We start from the raw sequence: 20,792 nt of genomic DNA, 5'->3' as shown, positions 1-20,792 counted from the left end.
CTCATCACTATGGCGCAGTGAATAAATCTCACTCGCAGGATCAGAATCAGGCTGAGCAGATACAAAACAAAAAACCTCCACCATCTCTCGTCTGATCTGCAGCTAAAAGCTGATCATTTTCAACCCTCAGCGGGTACAGTAACACGGTTCCACTAAGTACAAACCCATTTCTTACTCATCATATCTATCTCGTATCTGACATGATGTTCAAATACTTCATACTCGAGAGGCATGGTAAACGTTTCAAGCAGATATATGTAGGCATGGTCTGCAGGCAAATGAACCCCTTGTTGTAGATCTTGAAGCGGGGAAACATTGCTTTTTTCTACTTGATTTGCGCCATCATATCGCCAAAACTATTTTCAGCCACCTACCGTTTGTTCTCTACTGTCTCTCCCCTTTGACCGGGGCCTATCAATACCCATATGTCCACCAATCTTGACCCGGCCCGTCGCGTTGGCCTTTGGCGGGGAAGCGCCAATTGTCAGGACTTGAGTCGTCAACCACCTTCACAAAGTCCCTTGGTCAAACCAACTTGAGCTAATTGATCTAGATCATCATGCATAGAGCGGCTATTAAATAAACTGTAGAAATATCATCTGATATCAATCTTGGCGTGTGACGTTGTTTAGCCTAGGAGCTAGGAAACTCTAATTGACTTCACTTGTCTTCCTAACCTCTGTCTCCGACAACACCACAAGATTACCGTGTTAGTATGCATAGGTAAATAGCGAGTCAAGGCATCACATGTGATAAAGAAACACCAGTTCAAGGCATACAAGCTTCAATTTGTATCTACCACTGTGCTACCATCGAAAATTGGCTGTCACAGCTACTCTCGCATGTTTGTGCCATTTCTATTCATTGTTTCCATTCTCATATCTGTCCGACTTGCTTGGCAAAGGCTTGTTCCGGGATGTTCCTCAATGTGTTAAGGAGACATTGTCGCGACCGTGGTTATAGGCCAAGTGTTGTCGGGGATTAATGATAAGAGGGAATTTAGTGCTATTATTTTGTTAGAGATCATTCAGTATTATAGATATTAAGGAATGCTCACCTTGCAGCAAGAGCAAGCGCTGGTGCAAGAAGCATCGGCGTGGTTACAGCAAGAGCTGAAGGATGTTAGTCGAATGTTTACTTGACCAGTCTCATCCCAAGTTCATAGAACTCGAATGCGACGACCAGATGGGAGACTCACCAGGGAGACATGTTGAAGGTATTGGTGAAGAAAGACTTCGAAAGTTTGTAAAAGTGTGTTGAGTTTGTGTTGAAGAGTGAATAGCTTGTTGGATGAAGAAAAAAAGTCGAGGTTGAGGGAGATCAAGCGTCCTTCTTATACTCGATCGAGGCCACCATTGACCCTACTCATAGACGTTTGACGTCCTTTATCAGACATCAGTTGCCTGATTATCTCATGGCAAGGTGTGGGTATGGGTGTGTGAATACAACAACTCCACTCCATGTATCGACATGTTGCCCGACCTGGGTGGGCAATTCCATCATTCATCCAAGGGTCTTCTCTTCAAAGTAACCCTACCAGACCCTCACCCCGCATGCCAATGTGCAATGCGGGATATCATGTCTCTGCAATTGGTCCATATCATGCAAAGTGGTTGCGCCGAATTTACGGTGCAGAACGAGCTCTCCACTGTAGCAAAGCTCTCCCCAGCCTCAAGCTCCGTGAGTTTCGATTCGCGCCGTGCCGGAATGCAACCACTGCCCAAAGTACTGGATGGCGAGATCATGGCAGGTTGTTGGCCAGCGAATGATGGTGTAGTACAATAACACGACCCGTATCAAGTCCAATGGTTCCTGACTTAGGGTTATTCAACAGCAAAGTGTGGAAGTCGAAGCCGTTTCCCATAACCGGTATGATTGACATGTTGAGGCCTGCCGCAGAGCGTGTGGAGGGATCGAGGTAGGAGGGATTCGCCACGTAATTCCATCCGATTCAATGCGATGGTGTGTCTCTAGAGAAATGCCGATTATCTCTTCCTCTGGCTTGGGCTGGGTTCCAGTCTAGCTGCCAGGGACAAGGCGACGTTTGAAGCAGGTCATGCTTCCATGGAACTCGGCGACTAATGTCGGAACAGAAGTTAATGTGGGGGCTTGATTAGGCCGGTTGATGGAGAACGGGAACGGTAGTGGTTACGGCAAGCCGGGGACCGATAAAAACTGGGTTCCGTTCTCTCACCCACACCGGTGAGTATGAGGAGGAGGAGTATCCAATATCGAGCGATAGATATCACACTCCAAGACCCTGCGTGAAAAACGGGTACTTCTCAGTACGGATATTAAGTAGCCTCGTCCTGTACGTGGACGAATAGAGACAATCCGTTTTCCGGATGTGGGTACACAGAGTGAGTTGGTGTAAAAGAGTAAGATGGGAATGGATGCATTGTGAGCATGTGAGAGATAATCGACTTGATGAAGCGGGGTGGGGCAGCCAATAGTAGAGTGCTTGGTGTGCGTGAAGGTCATCATGGTAGAGTTAATCCAACGACAATCGAGTAACGTTTGCCGCCGAAATAAACATTTAACCGCATCATGCAGTAGATATCAGGATAGACTAGCTCAACATCACGGTATGTGAACGTGACGGACCAGTGTGATGAACAGGCCTACCAACAAGCCATGCTCAAGTGTGACATACATTGCATGGGCAAAGCAACGAGAGGGACAGAAACATGAGGGATAATCGAAACGTGTACGCGGATGGGTGCCACAAAACCCCGAAACATGGACCGTTCAGATACAACTGCTTTGAACCATTCATGCATGCATCCCACGCATGTATCTTTAGTAGGATTGGGTAGAAGTGTTGGAAAGAGATCATTGGCTCTCACACTCAACTCAGTATGCAGATGACAGAAAGGGAAGCACAAGGCAAAGATAGAGTTTAAGCTTGAGACCACAAGACGACCTATCTTGAAAGCTTAGAAGTTGATCAAGCATAGAACTAATATGCTTGCACGATAGCCTTTAGTCATGAGATACCATCGGGCTATCGGGGGTGTGGGCGTGGGAGTCTGGGAAGCGATCGACGAGATGGGAAAGAAACCGACCCACGTCTAACGCGGCAACTATTGAAAGTTGCCAAGATGATGATAGGGACCACCATGGGGAAAGATGCCGGATTGCCAGATAGGCCGCAATAAAGCGAAAGAGAACAAAGAGAGCGGATACATACCTCTGCGTATGTGTCGCACTATCATGCTGAGCGATATGGACTTGTCTGTAGTGTCATCTTCAACATCATGTATATGGTAGAAGCACAACACTTGGGTCAAGCATCTTGTAATCATCATCTTCTGCCGTGCTACTCACAAGTTCTACATCATCATCACACCAGTCAGTCATCACGGTCACAAAACCCCAGCACCCCGGCAAGCATCTCCTCACGGGTAAACCAAGGTCTTCCCCGACCAGTGTCGAATCGGTCCGTAATATTGCCTCCAGGAGACATTCGAGTTTGTCTGGTCGGGATGTAGTCAAGGCGTGGGATGTTGAAACAGGTCCTCGGCAACTCGGCTGACAGGAGTCGGGATGCCATGTCGTGGGGGCTTCTCTTTACGCCGTCGTGAAATGTAGGAACAAGGCGTCCACTCGAATGGGGCCATGGGTGCTTTGGATCATGCGAGGTGATGTCGATGAGGGATATTGTTTTGTTCGACCGGAGATACTCAGGGATGAGTCCGAGGGGAGACGGAGAGACGACGACAAAGGAGATGGGGTCTCTATAGTGTAGTTCTCTTTGATCGCCTGAGGTTTGTGGTATAGAAAGAGGTTGAGTTGGTTAGTTATCATTTCTTGATGAAGGAAGGAGTTCCTTCCAGTTCAATCTTCTCAACAGTCCATGTTGAGCTACAAGCTCATAGCAATGGGAAAGAGCGACCTTCCGGGTGTATTGGGAAGCAACACCTTATTATAAGCAAGGCAAGTGCTTGCTCTACATTATCTTCAAATTGAACAACTCATCCAACAGGGACGGCCTCATTCTTATACTCATCCTCACCGACTTAACCTTATCAAACAGCAATAGCGTCTTCCCGCCGGAAGCGGCAATGGGTCGCTTTGACGCACGAATGCAGCAACTCAACGTTCACTCTGATACTCCAAATCCATTGATCTACTCTCTTCTCCGGCTGTTTTGGTGTAGTTGTGTGGTCTTGAGTAGAGGGGAAATCATCAGGGTTGGCCATCAAGGTTCGCACATGTCTATCCGGGTTCTCACAACTCAGTAGACCCAGATAGAGCTGTTTGCATGATATTAGTGACCAGATGGAGAGATACCTGAGTAATGCGTAATAAGAGGTGAATAAAACTTGTATTTTATATCTTGGAACTAAAAGTACCTCTATGGGGAGGAGGTGACCAAGGCATCTGATACTGCGACAGTAGCCACAGGGAGCTTTCAGATGGCCGGGCCTTACTCATAGTCATAATTGTAGCCCCTCGGAACTTACTAGATGCTTGAATACCTCTAATAAGCATGAAGCCTCTTTGTTCTTCTTAATCCGACAAGCATTGGCACTTGTCTGTCCGACGCAACACTGTCTTATTCATCACGATACGACTACAACTTCACCGAATGTTTTCCTTGGGCTTTCAATACTAGATATAAGATCAAGAGGCCTCTTCTTAATTTACATAATATCTACAAAATAAGTCCCGAAAATTCAAACAAGTTATCTTGCTTCAAACCCAATCCAGGGGCAGCCTCATAACTCAGTCTAAGTCACGCAAATTTCCTTTGTTTCTATAAATCAAAGCGAGCCAAGTTCCTTTCTGTTTGTTTCACTTGACCATACTCTGTAATTCTATCTCTCTTATGGAACAGTTCCCTCCTGCGGCCCACGACTTTGCCGTATCCATGTCCATCGTTGATCACAAACATACACGTTACTCTGCCATTGTCATAACTTGAAGTCGCCATAAGATAACAGACTATCACTATAGTAGTCACACTGCAAAATATTCAGATCATTACTGTTCAGGCTTATGTTTCTCAGTCTCATATCATTGAACTGCTTACCCGAAATCATACCCAAGCACGAGTATCACACATCAAGATTCCAGAACGTTTCATATGTAAATAAATGCTTATCAGTTTTATTAACCGTCAAGATAATTCCAACCTTTAATAAACTCCCAAATTGAACGATGCTATGTATGATTCACCAACTAACCCCAAGTACCTCCACCACCACCACCTCTACCACCCTTCCTCTGGGCACTCAATCGCCAATCATCCTCTGTAGCGAATTTATTATACAGCGGCTGGATTCTCTCCGCCTTCTTCCTCTTACTCAACCTATCCGTAGGTGCGACCTTGAAAAATGTTGGCGCAGCCTCAACGAGCCATTTCGGTTCAATGCTTGTCGTGCAGTGCATGTACTCCTTACTTGTGAGGACAAGTTCGTGGTAGATGACCCACTCAGCTTGCTTACCGAAGAGTGCGGAGCTAGGATGCAGATAGACGGGAGTACCCTCAATAAGGGTCTTGTATCCCTCCTGAGGATCCTTGCGGGCAGCGTTGCGGAAGAAACCTGCGCAGAGAGCCCGGCGGACCTTTTCTGTAGCGCGACCGCATGATCTGATGGGGTGCTTGTATCGGTCCATGATCTTGACGATTTGATCACGGACATCCTTGGCTCGACGCATTGATCGCGCCTGGATAAAGTTCTCAAAACACCATGGTGCTGAGTAACCGCTCGTTTTCCAAGAGTTGTAAACATTGAGAAAAGTCAAGTGATCACCGTGGGGGTCGTGGAACTTGGCCTTCTTTTGGTCTGCCTGGGACTGCTTTTCCTTGGGTCGGTAGAAGACGGTGGGAATGTTCAGCATGGACACAATGCTAAGCACTTCTTCGGCGCAGTCAAGATCGACAGCAGCGATGAGAACCTTGGCGAGAGAAGGTTCCATAGGAAAGTCGGCCATTTTTCGTCCCAAACGAGTAAGTAGACCTTCGTCGTCGAGGGCACTGAGGGCGTATAGCTCCTCCAACGCGGTAAGCATGGTATTAATTGGGGGCGGGTCCATAAAGTCAAAGTGAAGGAGGTCATTAATACCCATGGCTTTGAGCATAAGAATCGTGGTAGACAAGTTCTGGCGTTGGATTTCGGGGATAGTAGTCGGAAGCATTTCAGACTGATATGCTGCTTCGGTGTATAGGCGGAAACACTTTCCAGGACCTGTTCGGCCAGCACGACCAGCTCTTTGGTTCGCTTGAGCCTGGGAAATAGGCGTGACGACAAGTGAGTCCATGCCAAGCTTGGGATCGTAGGCGTTTTGCTTGACGAAACCTGGATCGACGACGTAGTAAATCTCGTCAATAGTAATGGAGGTCTCTGCAATATTGGTGGCGATAACAACCTTGCGACTACCAGCAGGAGCGGGATCGAAAATTCGGCTCTGCATTTCAGTTGGAAGCGACGCGTAGACGGGTAGAATGATCAGGTCTGGCACGTTGGGCCCTAAGGCCTTCATTCGCTCAAACAACACCTCACAGGCTGTGTCAATTTCTTCTTGACCTGTTAAGAAAAGAAGAATATCGCCCTTGGGTTCGGTAAGATGAATCTGCATGACTGTGACAAGCGCAGTATCCAGGTAATCGGATTCGGGTTCCCTAGAGTAAAGTACTTCGACAGGAAAGGTTCGACCGGGGATGGTAAAGATGGGACATTCGTTAAAGTAGGCAGAGAATTTGTCTGCGTCGAGTGTCGCTGAAGTGACAATAACCTTCATGTCGGGCCGACGCTTCAGGGTTTTTTTGAGGAGAGCAAACAGTACATCAGTGGCGATGGTACGTTCGTGAGCCTCGTCAAGCATGATGCATGAGTATCGAGACATATCTGGGTCAACCAGAATCTCTCTTTGAAGCATACCGTCGGTCATGTACTTGATCTTTGTTGAAGGGCTAGTGCAGTCCTCGAATCGAATTGTGTATCCAACCTCTTCACCGAGCTTGCAGCCGACTTCCTCAGCTACACGCTTGGCGACGGACATGGCGGCAACACGACGGGGTTGCGTACAACCAATCATGCCATCGTTGGCGAAACCAGCTTCAGCAAGATATTGTGTTAACTGTGTAGTCTTTCCGGATCCTGTTTCTCCGACAACAATAAGAATCTGGTTCTCGTGAACAGCCTTGATCAATTGGGTGCGGAAGGCAAACACGGGCAGAGACTCTCTCTGATCCTTGATGCTCATATTCGTACGCTTACCCAGAGACTGACCCTTGGGAATAACAGCCTTCTTCCACTCAGGGACATCCTCGGCAGTCTGGTTCTTTCTGGCGTTTCGCAAATCGCTAGCAAACTTTCTCTTGTCGGGATCAGCCATGGGGTCTTGCCATTGCTGAGAGAGGTTCTCTTTAGGTTCGTCCTTGGCAGCAGCATCAGCCTCTTGTTGTTTGAGCTCCTTGCGTTCTTTTGCCAAGTTGGTGCCTGACATTGCCGCTCGGTTCATAGAGCCATCAGGTGCCTTGACGACGCGAATAGGTGACAGTTCAAGAGACTGCTTGGTTTGTCCGGCCAAGAAAGGTGGTTCTTCCTCTCGAACTTCAATATCGACATCCTCTTCTAGCTCCATCTCGCCATCGCCACGGAGAGTTGCGTTGTAGTCTTCCTCCAGGTCGGGATAGTCAGATGCCTTGGCCACTCCGGATGCGATCAGTTGTCGGATTTCCCATCGCTCGGGAGATGTCATCCGCTTCTTTTGTCGTCGTGGGGGACCCATATCGTGTCGAGGACCGCTTGGCTCTGCAAATCCGTCTCTTGCGCCTCCAAGTGCGCCTCCCAGTGCTTCCATGTTGGCGCCTGTCGACATACGAACTTGTGGCTCCAAGTCCTGTCCGCTTTGCTGATCAACGTCCTTCATCGATAATCCAACTCGATCGCGGCCGTTTTGGTCCTTATCAAGACTTGTAACCTTGACCCAAACTTCCTGTCCCTGCGTAACCAAATCGGAAGGATGGTTGACGCGCTCCCCTGCAGACATTCGAGACACGTGAACCAGGCCATCAATTCTTCCTTTAACGTTGTGTAGATTGACAAAGGCGCCAAAGTCTTTCAAGCCTGTGACATGACCTTGATAGACCTTGTGAAGCTGCGGTGCATCGTCTATTTCGGACGCCGGGGCATTGCGGAATCGATCGTCATCGTCGTGTCGTCTGCGACCTCGTCGATCTTTGCGCGAATCGCGGTGTCCGTCGCGCCAATCTTCGTCGCCTCGTTCTTGCGATCGTGATCTTGATCTGTACTTGTCTCGCTTTCGTCGTTCCCTCGAGCGGGATCTATCTCTTCTCCTTCTCCTAGACTCTTTTTGATCGTTCTCAGGGCTTCGGCTTCGTTTTCTCGTGGGTTTTTCCTTTTTCGCCTTTGGTTCTAGGCCCTCCAGGAGCGCGAGGGTATCGTCAATTGCATCGGCTCCATTGTCGCGGGCAGGTTCCTTGTCGGGTAGCGCAAGACCACTAAAGACCTTTTCCTTTTCTTGAAGGGTTCGGGATGAGTGTTCCTTGGGTTCACCTTTTGCTTTGCCTTTAAACTTGGGGTGTAAAGCAAGTACCAGTCGGTCTATACTTTCAACAAGACTAGGAGGCAAGCCGGGAGTAGTCGTCTCGAGGTTGTCGCGGAATTCATCGAAACTATTGCATTCTGTACGTTTGGCAATCAAGAATTCAGCTACAGTCTTTTCGCCAACACCCAAATGATTCTGAACTTCTGATGTCACCTTTGAAACAAGGGACAAAAGCTCGAGATTCAGCAAGTCATCCATCGCGAATGTTGATGTCGCAAAAGGAATCCTTTGCAAGACATTTGGATCAGATAGCTAAGAATCCACTGTTATCTTATCGTCACGTGCCAGCCAACTTTAAAGTGGTCAGGTAAAGGCAAAGTTAGAATGAACCAGCATCATTAATGGATTACTGTTATGGAGAAGAGAGTCAAAAATAATCAGACTGCACAGATACAGTTATACACAAAAGTCAAAAAGATGTATAACAGTGGAATTTAACCACCTATGTTGGACGAACAGGGAATCGAACCCTGGACCACTCCCAATGACACTCGGAGTCGAGAACATGCTAAGGGAGTATTATACCACTAAACCATTCGCCCGAATGGTATTATTAGAGATCTTGGACAGAATCCCAACCATGAGGGTGGCCGTGCTCACTCTCGCAAGACGTCACATCACAAGACTCCAGGGTAAAGAACCAGTGTTGTTAGTGAACCAAAACTTACCATTCTGGTAGGCAAGTGTTACAGGTGTGTTTTGCATGCTCATGCGTATCAGAAACTTTGCTTCTGCCTGGCGCAAGGATGTGTTGAGATAGACATCATGTAAATGAAGTGACGTAGGGTGATAGTGATATGCACAAGGTTGTGATAACGCAACTTTACTTTCCACGTCGGTTTTTGAGGCCCACGACGGTAAATGTAGCAGCCTAGAAAGTTTTTGTCGCTGACCTTTGTTTATTCAATTCTTTGAGTCAGATATCTCTGGGCTCCCTCATTGAACTGGTTCCTTCAGTGATGACCCGACTGTGGCTGTAGGCGGGGTTCAAGACTGACATTCACCTCTTCACCAATCATACCTCCAAGTTATCCCTGCCGCAGCACTTTCACTTACGCAAGCCCCTCCCCCAGGAACGCCACCTCCAGGTGACCTAATTTCTGTCGCAGAACCTCCCCAAGAGCGTCATCGCTCAGCCTGGTCACACGCCCTCACTCAACTCTTCCATTTCATCTTCCTCAAATCAACACAGAAAAGACCCTTCAATTCGCTTTACAACCTAAACAAACCCAATTTGATACTCCTCCTGTGACACTATCGCGCAACAATGTGTTCCGCAGACTTCTTCCTCGCTTTCCTTGCTATTCTTTTCCCCCCACTGCCTGGTATGTCCATCGCTTTGACCAACTCCCATCGTCGCGCATCACTAACACGTCAATTAGTATGGGTCAAGTGCGGTCTCTGCAGCGCTGATTCTCTAATCAACATCCTCCTCTGCTGCCTTGGTTACATTCCCGGCCTCATTCACGCATGGTATCTGATCGCCAAATATCCCGAGCCACCCTACGAATATGAGTCTGTGCCCCAAGATCGCGAGGGCAACCGCGTCACCTATGTCTACGTCCAGTGCCCACCAGGCCCTCACCAGCATGGCGCGAACAACAAGCAGCCCAAGCCTCAACCCAAGCCTAACTCTGGCAACGCCGGCAACATGAACTACGGTACTCAGAACGCTGCCAGCTCTTCTCATCCTACGTCCCAGCAACAGGGCGTCACGAATAACGGCGAGGGCAGCTCTAACGACCAAAGTGTACCTCCTTCCTACGCCGACGTTGTCGCAGGAGACCACAAGGTTCAGTCCAAGGACTAGATGCAATGGTCTGACGAACGGAAATAAGAGTTTTAGGCGGCTTCAAACCCGTCTCCATCGCCACCAAGACGACATGACACAATTTTGCGCAGTCGCCTTCAATAACAAGTGTGGGTGAGATGGCCGAGTTGGTTATGGCGCCAGGTTAAGGTTAACCTTAACACCAATTTCCTGGTGGAGCAATCCTCCTGGGTTCGAGTCCCAGTCTCATCAGACAATTTCATTTTTGCATCTTTTCACGATGATTCTTTTGGTGGGAACTCGACCCAGGAGGGTTAGCTGGATTTTGAGTCATGGTTTGGTGGCGGACGGATATCAGCAGGACTTGCTCAGGCACGATATGATGATATTCTTTTTCACGCTACCTGTTTAATACATCGACGGAGTTGCGCATATGGTTTTATTGGGTAGGCGTATTTATCATGAATGATTGCGAGTTGGTTTAAAGACTCGAGCTATAGGGTTAGTTAGATAATATGACTACAGAAGGTTCCTAATGAACTGTCGTCTCGGATCGTGTCTTGTATAGTGTGAATGGATTGATCTACAGTGATATAGACTAAATTGTTTTATCTTTTAGTCTATGGCCACTCGGATATCCGTAATATATCCTAAAAAGTCTTTGATATCCTGGAAAATGTGTTCAATGGGGGTCACTATCCCGAACCCTTCGTTGATATTAGACTTCTGGGGCTCGATTCCCGTAGAATACAGACCAATAACATTCCCGTCCTCATTGAAAACAATCGAGCCTGAATCGCCTTTCGCACAATACGTCCATCGCCTGTAGTGGTTGCCTGGTTGGTAGATATATTCGGCTGTTACGTGGTCCTCGCCTTTCAGATGATAGTCGTCCACCATCGCACAAGCAATTCTATTCCGATGATATGTCCCAATTGCAGGGCCATTGGCGGCGCCAACTTTCCAAATAGGCGAGTTATCAGGGTCAACAGACCGGGAGCCTTTAAGAAGTTTTTCGTATATTCGGTGTGGATGAGCTGCGAAATTACGTTCGTACTTCTCTTCCCAAGCTGATGCCGGCGGTAGACGGTTAGGTCCTTTTCGGTGCTCGACGACGTCAATTAAAGCCCAATCGAGTCTCATCTTGTGCTTATGAACCGAGCTATCCTGATGAAGGGAGAACCTACGCATGTAGCCAGAAGCAGCAAACAGCGTACCAAGCATTTGTTTACCGTCGTTGAAGAAGTCGATTTTCTTCTGCATTTCGTCCTCGGCCATCTGAATCCTTGCCCGTAACTCGTCGATCTTTTTCTGGGCAGACCTGTCGCCCTCGTTCTGGAGCCTGGCCTCCAGTTCTTCCATACGTTGAGCCTGGAAGGTATTCTGATCCTTGATGTACGAGATGGTAAAGTCATGCTTAGCCCGAGACGGACTTTCAAAATGTAGAGGGTTTGCGCTATAACCAGGAGCATACCCCTCTAAATCGACATTCCAGCAATCGCTTTTGGGTTTTGGAGGCGTAAGGCCAAAGCCTGGTAGAGCAGGCCGAACTGCATGATAGCTGGTGAGAGCGTACGTTTTCCAGGCTGTGTTGCCTTTTGTCTTGATTTCGACAAAACAGCCTAAAGTTCCGAATCCAGCAGATATCTGAGACCCATTGCTACTTTTGTAGGGTTCTGCTCCAAAGTCGTCGCCTGGTTTTACTGTCTGCTGGTAGTCGCCTTTAAAAAGCTTATTCTCCAAAAGCCCATAGGCCGTGGCAGTCTTTTTGTAATATGTTGGTGTTAATATGTCGAAAGAATAGCTCGTCCTGGCGTGGTGTTGAATATGGATTTGAACGTCCGCCCACCCTCGTTTGTGTCTGATGTTGGTTTTGATATCGGCAACAACCTCAAGCCACCCCGTCTCGTCGGAACTGTAGTCGACTGCGATGTAAATGGTAAAGAGATTCTCCCATATCCATCCACCATATTGCCAACTTCCAACATAATAGGAATAAGGGAATAAACCAATAGCGACCATTGAACGCTTTGTTGCCGTGAAAGCCTCGAGCCTCTGATTCACAAGGGCTCTGATGTCATCCCATGAGTCGCATAGGTCGATGTTGGTGACTGGTTGATGGCCAATCCGCTGCCCGAGTTCAGGCGATTGCATATCGATGTGAATACTATCATAAGCAACGTCGGAGTCTTTAAACATGTGGTACAATTCTAAAGCGATTTCTCGGACAGCTGTCTCCCAGAGGTCTTGCTTGTCTATGGACCATGACGAATAAATCACAATCGTCGGAACACTTGTACCAAGCTGCGAGGCCATTTGTTGGTTCACTAAACTGACCTCAGCTTCTTCATCATCATCGTCAAATTCGATTCCGTGCCGACAGAGGATTGCCCTAACACTCATCTCGATTTCGTATCGACGTTCTTCGAGGAAAGGTAATGTTTGCTTGCGGGACCACTCAAGTGGGAGAGGGCGAAGCACTGGCCAGGCGGCGCGATATCTAGCAGATATCACTGTAATAACAGGATCTGATTGACTTGGAGACTCCATTGTCAGACTGTACCTATTTGAGACGAGGATTAGTAGGGGAGAAAAGGGGTAGTGATTCGCTGCGTCTTACCCAAGTTGATGTTACAAGACTGTAGGAAGACATTGATTCTCAAGCAGGAAAAGTAGTATGCAGGAGTTTAAATATTTGTTAAGCCGAAATGTTTGAGAGTTTTGAGTTTGTGTGTTGCCTGGGTGAGTTTGAAGTATATCGCATTAGAGGTACAGACCGTAATATGCCACCACTCTTAGACTTGTTTTTACAGCATAAGCTTCGGGAGGTACTGGATTCTTTCTTGCAGCTGTCAATCTCTCTGACCGTCCTCAAGTCACGTACGGTCCTGCCCTGGTATCGAAACAGGGCGCATGGGTTGAAGAAAAAGGTTAGAATCATTATGGTAAGATAAGTCTGGGAACCGAATACAGCAAAAACTATGATGAATTTGATGAGTGTTGTGGATGTGTTGACTGCTGCCTTCATCATAGGAGACGGTGAGTCACTATGCCTTTCGTCAGAAGCACTGAGTCACTTGATTTGCAATTTTGGCTCGGTATCTTTTAGAAAAATGTAGTAGTGGGAAGTGTGTATTGTCAATTTGGTCTCTCTGTGTTGTGTTCTATGCAAAGGGAAAAAAACGGGAGGGGGGATGTGAGCGTTCTGCTCGCGTTAAGCGCATCTTCTTCAACGACCGCGATTGATACATGGCATCGTCACGTCAAATGAGATGAGGGTGATTTATGGGAATTTCCAATCTTCCATGTGCTCTCCTTCTCCAAATCGCCATTACCTACCAACCAACCCCTCAGGTCCTAGCGATTCGGATCTCTGTAATCGCTCCTCTCGAAAAATCTCGAATGTCTCGGAAGACATGTTCAATAGGGGTAACCAATCCGTGTCCACCATCGAAGCTATTGGTGACCCTGCTTCCTCTAAGAAAAAGGCCTACAACTGCTCCTTGCTTGTCAAAAACGACGGAACCGGAGTCACCAGCGGCGCAAAATTTCTTCCCTGTCCCAGCAACGATGGCTGGTTGGTAGACATACTCAGAGGTCGCATAGTGCGGGATCTTGCCTTTGAGGTGCTTATCTTCGGCCATTGTACAGCTGGACTTTGTCTTGTGAAACTCCCCAATTGTTGGGCCCGTGGTCGCGCCGACCTTCCAAACACGCGATTTATTCCCAGGTCCGATGGATTGTGCTGGATCTTTGAGGGTTTGTCCGTATGTGGCGGAATCCGGATGAGATGCATCGCTTGGGTGATGGTCGAACCAAACTGATCGCGGCGGTAGCCGGTTCTGGCCCTGTCGATGCTCAGCTACTTCTATCAGTGCCCAATCAAGTCTCATCTTGTGGTTTCCGGCAGAGGCTCTGCGTGCGTATCCAGATGCAGCGAATAATGTACCAAGTATGTGTTTGTTAGCATCGAAGAAGTCGATCTTCTCTCGCTTCTCCTTTTTGGCCATCTGGATGTCTGTTTGTAGCTTGAGAATATCTGCTTGTGCTTGTGCCTGTACAGTCCTGTCGTTGGTCCTTTGGATACTGGTTCTTTTTTCCTGAATAATTCCCTCCCATCTCGCAATATCATCATCAAGGGACCAGATGGTAAAGATATGTTTAGCCCGAGACGGGCTTTCAAGAGGCATAGGGGTGATGGGGGCATTGGGATAGTAACCTGCGAAGTCCACTTTCCAGCAATCGCTGTTAAGCTCTGGTGGTCCAGGTTTGGAAGTGTCTCCAACAGGTTTCAAGGTAAAACCAGCTAACGCAGGCCTGATGGCATGGTAGTTGGTCAGCGCGTATCGCTTCCAAGTTGGATTGGTGGCTGTTCTTAACTCCACAAAGCAGCCCAAGGTTGAAAGCCCGGAAGATTTCTCCACGTTATCGCTGCGAGTGATATAGGTGGCAGCGCCGAAGTCATCTCCCGGCTTGACTCTCTGTTGATAGTCGCCACGAAGGCGCTTATTAGCATCGATCCCATCAGACCTGATTGTGTCCGGATCGCCTTGTAGTTCAATCCTCCTAAATGCATAGTCGAATCCCAGGTTGTGCTCAAAATGGACCTCGACATCTGTCCATCCGCGGTTGTCGATGTTCGCCTTGATGTCCGCCATGACTTCAGGCCATCCCGTCTCAAGGGAGTCGTAACTGAGTGACACATAGACTGTGACGGGATTCGCATTAATCTCTCTTAGCAACCCGTATCGGAACAAACATATTGAGGTCATACACCCACTCGTTACCAAAAATGAATCGAGTCGTTGATGGACAAGGGTTCTGATGTTATCCCACGAGTGACACAGATCGTCCCGGTCCACTGGGCCATAAAAGATGGTTTGCGTTAGCTGTGGTGCCTGCATGTCGATATAGATGTTTTCGTAAGAAACATCTTTCGAATTTTTGAAAATCTTGTATAGTTGCACAGCGATTGCTTCAACGGCGGCCTCCCAGGTGCCTTTCTCGCACAAGGGGGCACAGATTGTGATCGTTGGGATGCTGGTTTTGGGCTGTCCAGCTAATTGCTGTTGTACTAGGCATACATCTGCCGCATCATCATCGATATCCTCAATGATATTGCAGTCACGGAGGATTTTCCTCGCGGTCCATTCTATTTCGTCTTGGCGAAACTGAAGGGGACCAGGTAGCGATGCTTTCGACAACTCCAGTGGCCGCGGTCGAAGCCGGGGCCAGGCGGCACGGTACCGGGCGGAGAGAACCGTGATTGTTGGGTCTGATTCACTTGAACCCGAAGCTTCGGTTGTATCTGGTGCTGGCAGATTCCCTGGTCGTGGTTTCTTAGGGGGGGCGGAGCAAGGACGGCCGGGAGGCCTTCGGGGGGGCTCCATCGTGAGAATTCAACAGAGTTGAAAGGAAAGAGAAAAAAAGAAAAAAGAAAAGAAAAAACTGAGATTAGATTGCAATACGGTGATTCACTGTCTCCGACGGAAGGTGGCAGTGATTCACTGTCTCTTGCGCAAGCTGAATTTTCCTTCTACCTAGGTAGGCAACAGAAGATTGTGTTCCCACAAGCATGTAAAGGTACCTACCTACTAACCTATTATGCAGATTTCTTCGTGCTTATTATATTAATATACCTATTTGGCATAAAGTTTGCTGCTGAAGTATGACAGAAAACCTAAGACCTATGAAAACTTGAGGTAGGATATAGGAAATCAACAGCCTAAGAGCGGGTCTGAGGTGGCATAACATAAATACGTTGTTGTGATTTGGGCAAGCAATATTAAGTTTTCTGTGGTGGAGAGGCATACAATGCCTAGATTGTAGCTGCGTGCAATATGCCAACTCAAAAGAGGCACTTACACGCTTTCTAGTGAAACTTCACGAATTGTTGCAAGGTGCACGTGCTATTAGCTTTTGCCTAGGTACCTTAGTACTTCGAAAGAACAAATTAGTTTCTGTCTAGTGGGTTCTATAAGAAATAACCGGTTCCCTCTTTTCTTACTAGAATCTCTATTATTTATAGAATTTATAATTAAATCTATTAAAATATTATTAAATAATACTAAGATAGATAATAGACTTTAATAGCTAATATTTACTATTATATTATTATATTATTATATATCTTTTATTTTAATATTTTTAAATTAATTTTAAAAAGCTAATAAAAAAAAGTATATTTTATTTTTTAAATAAATAGCTATAGAAAATACTTATAAAAATAAAAAACTTAAAATTATATAATATAAAGCTTTCTTTATCTTATAATATATATCTTATATTTTATATATTTTAATTTATTAGTATAAATTTAAGGTAAAGTTATCTATAGACTGGACATTTCTTGTGGAACCCTGAGGTCTGTATACATCTTCATGCGCTCTAGAAAAAAAAAGAAAAATTACTGCGCAAACAAGTTACTGAACGCCAGCGACGGCCACGGGATTCAACAAGACTGAGACACAAGATGTATTATCCTATGCTAATAGAAAAACTAAAGAAATGTAAATTGCCAATCATGACACCATGCGCCAAGCTGCTAGGCAGCTACTGTTCTACATTGTTCCCTTCGGATGCTTAAGCACATGGGGTATCGAGAATCCCTGCCGTTTCCCTCTAAAGCAAATGCTCTCTTCATAATTCCGTCCTAGTGTTCCCATCGGAATCGTCGCTTTTTGTCGTGGTCATGATCATCAAAGGTGCCAATGTTTCGCTTTTCATCTCAAAACATTACGCCATCTCTTTAAAGATGCGCAAAAGACTTCGTACACCTGTTAGAGTGTTTTCGTCGGGACCCTGGCCGGGGGTCCACTCAGCGTGGGCAAAATCAATGAGCTTGAGAGAGTAAATTTGAGGCAGTGATGCCTCAAGGTCGGAATCCTCGTCGAGCTCGTCTTCGTCGTCCAGAGCGATGCCGCTATCAACCCTCTTGGTGGTGCGAGCTGCTTGACCAATACCGGCCTCTGCGTCGATAAGTGCGTTGTTCTCCTCGATGGCACTTCGGAGGGCTTGGCCGTCGCCCTCGAAACACAGAAGTAGCGAGGAAGAATACATTCGGCTTTCGTGACGGGAAAGCACCTCTTCAACCCTTTCGAGGTCTCGGATAAAGGCTGCGCAGACAGCCTTGCCAAGGTCCTCGTCAATACCGGCACTCTTGTTGAATATGAACTTTCGGAATTCGTCGACAATGTTTTCTTGCGTAACCTTTGTTCGGCCGTAATCCTTGTCGTAAATCTTGTAATCGGCTTCGTCCAATTGTGCAGGGTCTTCCGATCCACGGTAAACTCGCATACCCGCTATTCTGAATCCCAAAGTGCCGTGTGTTGTCTCAGCCGAGATCTTGTCGAAGCGCTGCTTCTTTTGTTGGGGTGCATCATCAGCCCACAGCCTGACACCCAGCTTTACGTCAAGAATGTTGGGACTCTTGAAACCAAAGGTGGCGTTGTCCAGCACCACCGCCTTGTCAGTCTTGATCTTGTTGTCCTTGGCAGGAACCCAAGAACCGTCCTCCTTCTTGCGTGACGCAGTAGCATGGGCAACCTGCTCAGTGACGGACGCGACAATCTCTTCCTTGGAAGTCTTCAGATCTCCGGCGTGAGAGATAACACCAGCAACGGCATCGTCGATCGCCTTTTCCGTGGGGTCGGTCAACAGGAGCGAACCCATAAACAAGGGCATAAGATCGGCAAAGTCGGGATATCTTCGATTGGCAGACTCGTAAAAGTCTATCTCGGGTTGAGTACAAGGCTTGACGAATAGCTCGCCATCAGGAGTGCAGAGCGTGCCGGCACTGAAGTGATATTAGCATTGTGCAGCGCGCGGGGATGAGTGACGCAGATATGCCAAGAAATGCGGATGGTGTAGTCAGGGAGAACAAAAGATGCTCAATGAGAAGCGCAAATGCAGTGCGAAAAGGGACAGAACACTTACTGGCCAGCGACAGCGTAGTTGTAATCGCGGAGTTCTTTGCGATCAGGCATTCTGAATCCGATGACCATATCGGAACTTGAACTCTGAATGTGGCGGTAGGTTGGGCGCGCGCCGGTCGTCGGTGTAACGGTAAGATTTGGATGAACAAGGAAGGATAAACCAATGCGGGGGAAAAGTTGATATTGACGTCTAGAAGCGACAGACGAAAGAGGATATAAGAAATACAAAAGGGTCAGGGCGGTGAGACGACGTGTGGAGAGATGCGCAGTTGTTGAAAGGAATTGAAGATGAAGGTTGGATTGGACTGGAGCGATGGATTAATGGTGTGGCTCAGTCAGCTCAGCGCAAGGCGAAGCGCTGTGGTTGCTAGGTTTGAGTGGAGAGAGCGGTAAATGAGTTTTCAGGGTAGTAAATGAAGATATAGACGACGAACAAATATTGCCGCTGACGTTTTGTTCTTTTTATAACAGATACAGAACCAAGGAATAAAAGAAGAAGAAAAAGAACAATTTGTCCTGGTGATGTAGTTATTCCAAGAATTCAGGGGTGCAAAAATGAACGATTCAAGGAGTTGATCAGCCCCAGTCTTGACTCTCTTGGTCAAGGTGCGACACGTCAAGGGACAAGCTTGGTCTTTGTTAGAGGGGTCAATTCCGTTTCGCCAGGGTGAGTTGAATTGGTTAATGGAAGGGGATGATCCGAGTGGCGATTTTGCACCAATTTTGATATCCAAGGAGTATCTGTGGCGGATGTAACGAGACAAAACAAGGTGTTGATGGCGGTGCAGATAATCTCCAGCGGTTAATCAATTATAGTTTTCAGGGAACTGATGATTGTAACGTTGTCTAGTCTGGGCAGCTCGTGTTTATACAACTACTCGTGTCGAGCAGTTAACAAAATTTAGTCTAAGCACTATCACAAACGAAGGAGATTGTGGCTGGGCAAGTCTACGAGAATCTATGAACAAGAGTCCTACTGCACTGCCAGTCCGTGAGTCGCAACACTTAAAAGCGATAGCGAGACGAGGCCCGAAGCGCAAGTGATGCGAGACCCCTGGCGGCAATATCTCCAAATCACTGGCCAAACAGGAGTCAGATTGGACCCTAATGGGCAGCACTCTGCCTCGCTGAGCCACAGCCAACATCTGGTCTGCGGCCTGTCAGAGTGGTCCGTCAGGGACCTCCCGGTTAGAGCCATGCAAGAAGCGGCTGGGCAGAATTCCATGGCATTTCTGTTGGATCTTTGGTCATTTCCAAGATGGACCATGGTCAAGTGTACGCCTCATCTGCAGAAGATATCATTTCCATCTTGGCTGGCTACACGTCATCGTAGATAGCATCATCCGACCCAGCAGATAAGACCTGACGATTCATATGCAAGGCACGTAAACATTCTGATCACGAATTTGATCATGTGGTATTTGTCCATTTGCTGGCGTTTCAAATTTGGACATCATCGTCGATCATGTCTTTAGTCTGCAATTCTGACCCAACGTAAGACCTAGGGGGTGATGAAGAATGACAAGAGATTTGTCATTTCGCTCCTGTACTACTGCAATGTACAGTTGTATACCAACGTATCAAAAATTACAAAATCCGAGACATGGAGACAAACACGGGAAAACATGCCTTTAGCCTAACATGCATCCAAGGAATCAGCGCGTTTATATCATGGCTTAGACTGCTTAGACGCCATATCAACCCGATGTGCAGATATCCGAGCTAAATACGGGACTCAGAGTCACAACATAAGCAACTGAGCGTGAATATACAAACAGCGAGCACTAACGTCGTACAACCTCAAAGCCCAACAATCTCACCCTATCAATTTTCCTAGGCCAGCGATGTCAAACCTCCCCGTGATGTCTATCAACTGACCCCAAACCCCCACGAATCAAACCGTGATGCTGTACCTGCTGTAAAACCCCTCTTGCAGAAATGGAAATTCAGCTAGCTTCCATCAAAGCTTTCGCACCCTTCTCGACCGGGATGGGTCGGCCCGTATTTGCCGGCGTGTTTCTTGGTGCTGCACTAGTGAGGAGAAGCTATCGCGAGAATCAGCCTTGCTTTCAGCCATGACGGGCAGACCCGGAAATGTTGTTTTCTATATTTCTAGTTTTTGGATAGAATAAATATCAGTCCATTTTACCGCCGTTCATCAAAGTTAAAGTGCCGGGTTGGTGTCAATATCCTTCAGTGAGTTGATAGACTACATCCAGGATGGTGAGCAATTAGAAGAAACATGCACTTAATCCACGAGATATCCCGAACTGCATTGACAATCAATTGTATTCGAGTACATTGTTTGAGATATAGGCGCGAACATGCAGATTATGAGCAGCCTACCGTTGATGTCTGGCCGTGCGTGCAAACAGCGGCTGCCAGCTGCCGGTAAATGAGGCAGCAGCTTCTCGAATAATGAACAATCTCTCAACCATTTCCCAATTCTTTTCTTCATCTCTCAACTCTTTTCCTCTGTAGAGATCTTCCATCTCGAGAACTCCAAC

General features: G+C 47.2%; 5 protein-coding genes across 5 annotated transcripts; 1 reads left to right on the top strand and 4 right to left on the bottom strand.

Moving 5' to 3' along the window:
* Positions 1-5,184: 5,184 nt before the first annotated feature.
* Positions 5,185-8,778, bottom strand: FSST1_010588 (P-loop containing nucleoside triphosphate hydrolase protein; the record flags this gene model as incomplete). Its single annotated transcript, XM_083233635.1, has 1 exon — positions 5,185-8,778. The coding sequence occupies one exon, from the start codon at positions 8,776-8,778 to the stop codon at positions 5,185-5,187; it is 3,594 nt and encodes a 1,197-aa protein (XP_083080284.1).
* A 1,069-nt stretch (positions 8,779-9,847) lies between these two features.
* Positions 9,848-10,390, top strand: FSST1_010587 (YqaE/Pmp3 family membrane protein; the record flags this gene model as incomplete). The annotated part of the gene is made up of 2 exons (XM_083233634.1): positions 9,848-9,905; positions 9,963-10,390. 2 exons carry the CDS (start codon positions 9,848-9,850, stop codon positions 10,388-10,390), a joined length of 486 nt encoding a protein of 161 aa, XP_083080283.1.
* A 576-nt stretch (positions 10,391-10,966) lies between these two features.
* Positions 10,967-12,901, bottom strand: FSST1_010586 (uncharacterized protein; the record flags this gene model as incomplete). Its single annotated transcript, XM_083233633.1, has 1 exon — positions 10,967-12,901. One exon carries the CDS (start codon positions 12,899-12,901, stop codon positions 10,967-10,969), a length of 1,935 nt encoding a protein of 644 aa, XP_083080282.1.
* An 800-nt stretch (positions 12,902-13,701) lies between these two features.
* FSST1_010585 (uncharacterized protein) lies at positions 13,702-15,741 on the bottom strand (the record flags this gene model as incomplete). Its single annotated transcript, XM_083233632.1, has 1 exon — positions 13,702-15,741. The coding sequence occupies one exon, from the start codon at positions 15,739-15,741 to the stop codon at positions 13,702-13,704; it is 2,040 nt and encodes a 679-aa protein (XP_083080281.1).
* Positions 15,742-17,086: 1,345 nt separating this feature from the next.
* Positions 17,087-18,336, bottom strand: FSST1_010584 (inositol polyphosphate multikinase; the record flags this gene model as incomplete). Its single annotated transcript, XM_083233631.1, has 2 exons — positions 17,087-18,146; positions 18,287-18,336. The coding sequence occupies 2 exons, from the start codon at positions 18,334-18,336 to the stop codon at positions 17,087-17,089; spliced, it is 1,110 nt and encodes a 369-aa protein (XP_083080280.1).
* Positions 18,337-20,792: the final 2,456 nt, after the last annotated feature.

The sequence above is a fragment of the Fusarium sambucinum genome, chromosome III (assembly GCF_050947815.1).
Source record: "Fusarium sambucinum isolate potato_lamoka chromosome III, whole genome shotgun sequence".
Classification (NCBI taxonomy): domain Eukaryota; kingdom Fungi; phylum Ascomycota; class Sordariomycetes; order Hypocreales; family Nectriaceae; genus Fusarium; species Fusarium sambucinum.
Note: the sequence above shows the minus strand (reverse complement) of the source record. Positions and strands in the feature narration are given on the sequence as shown.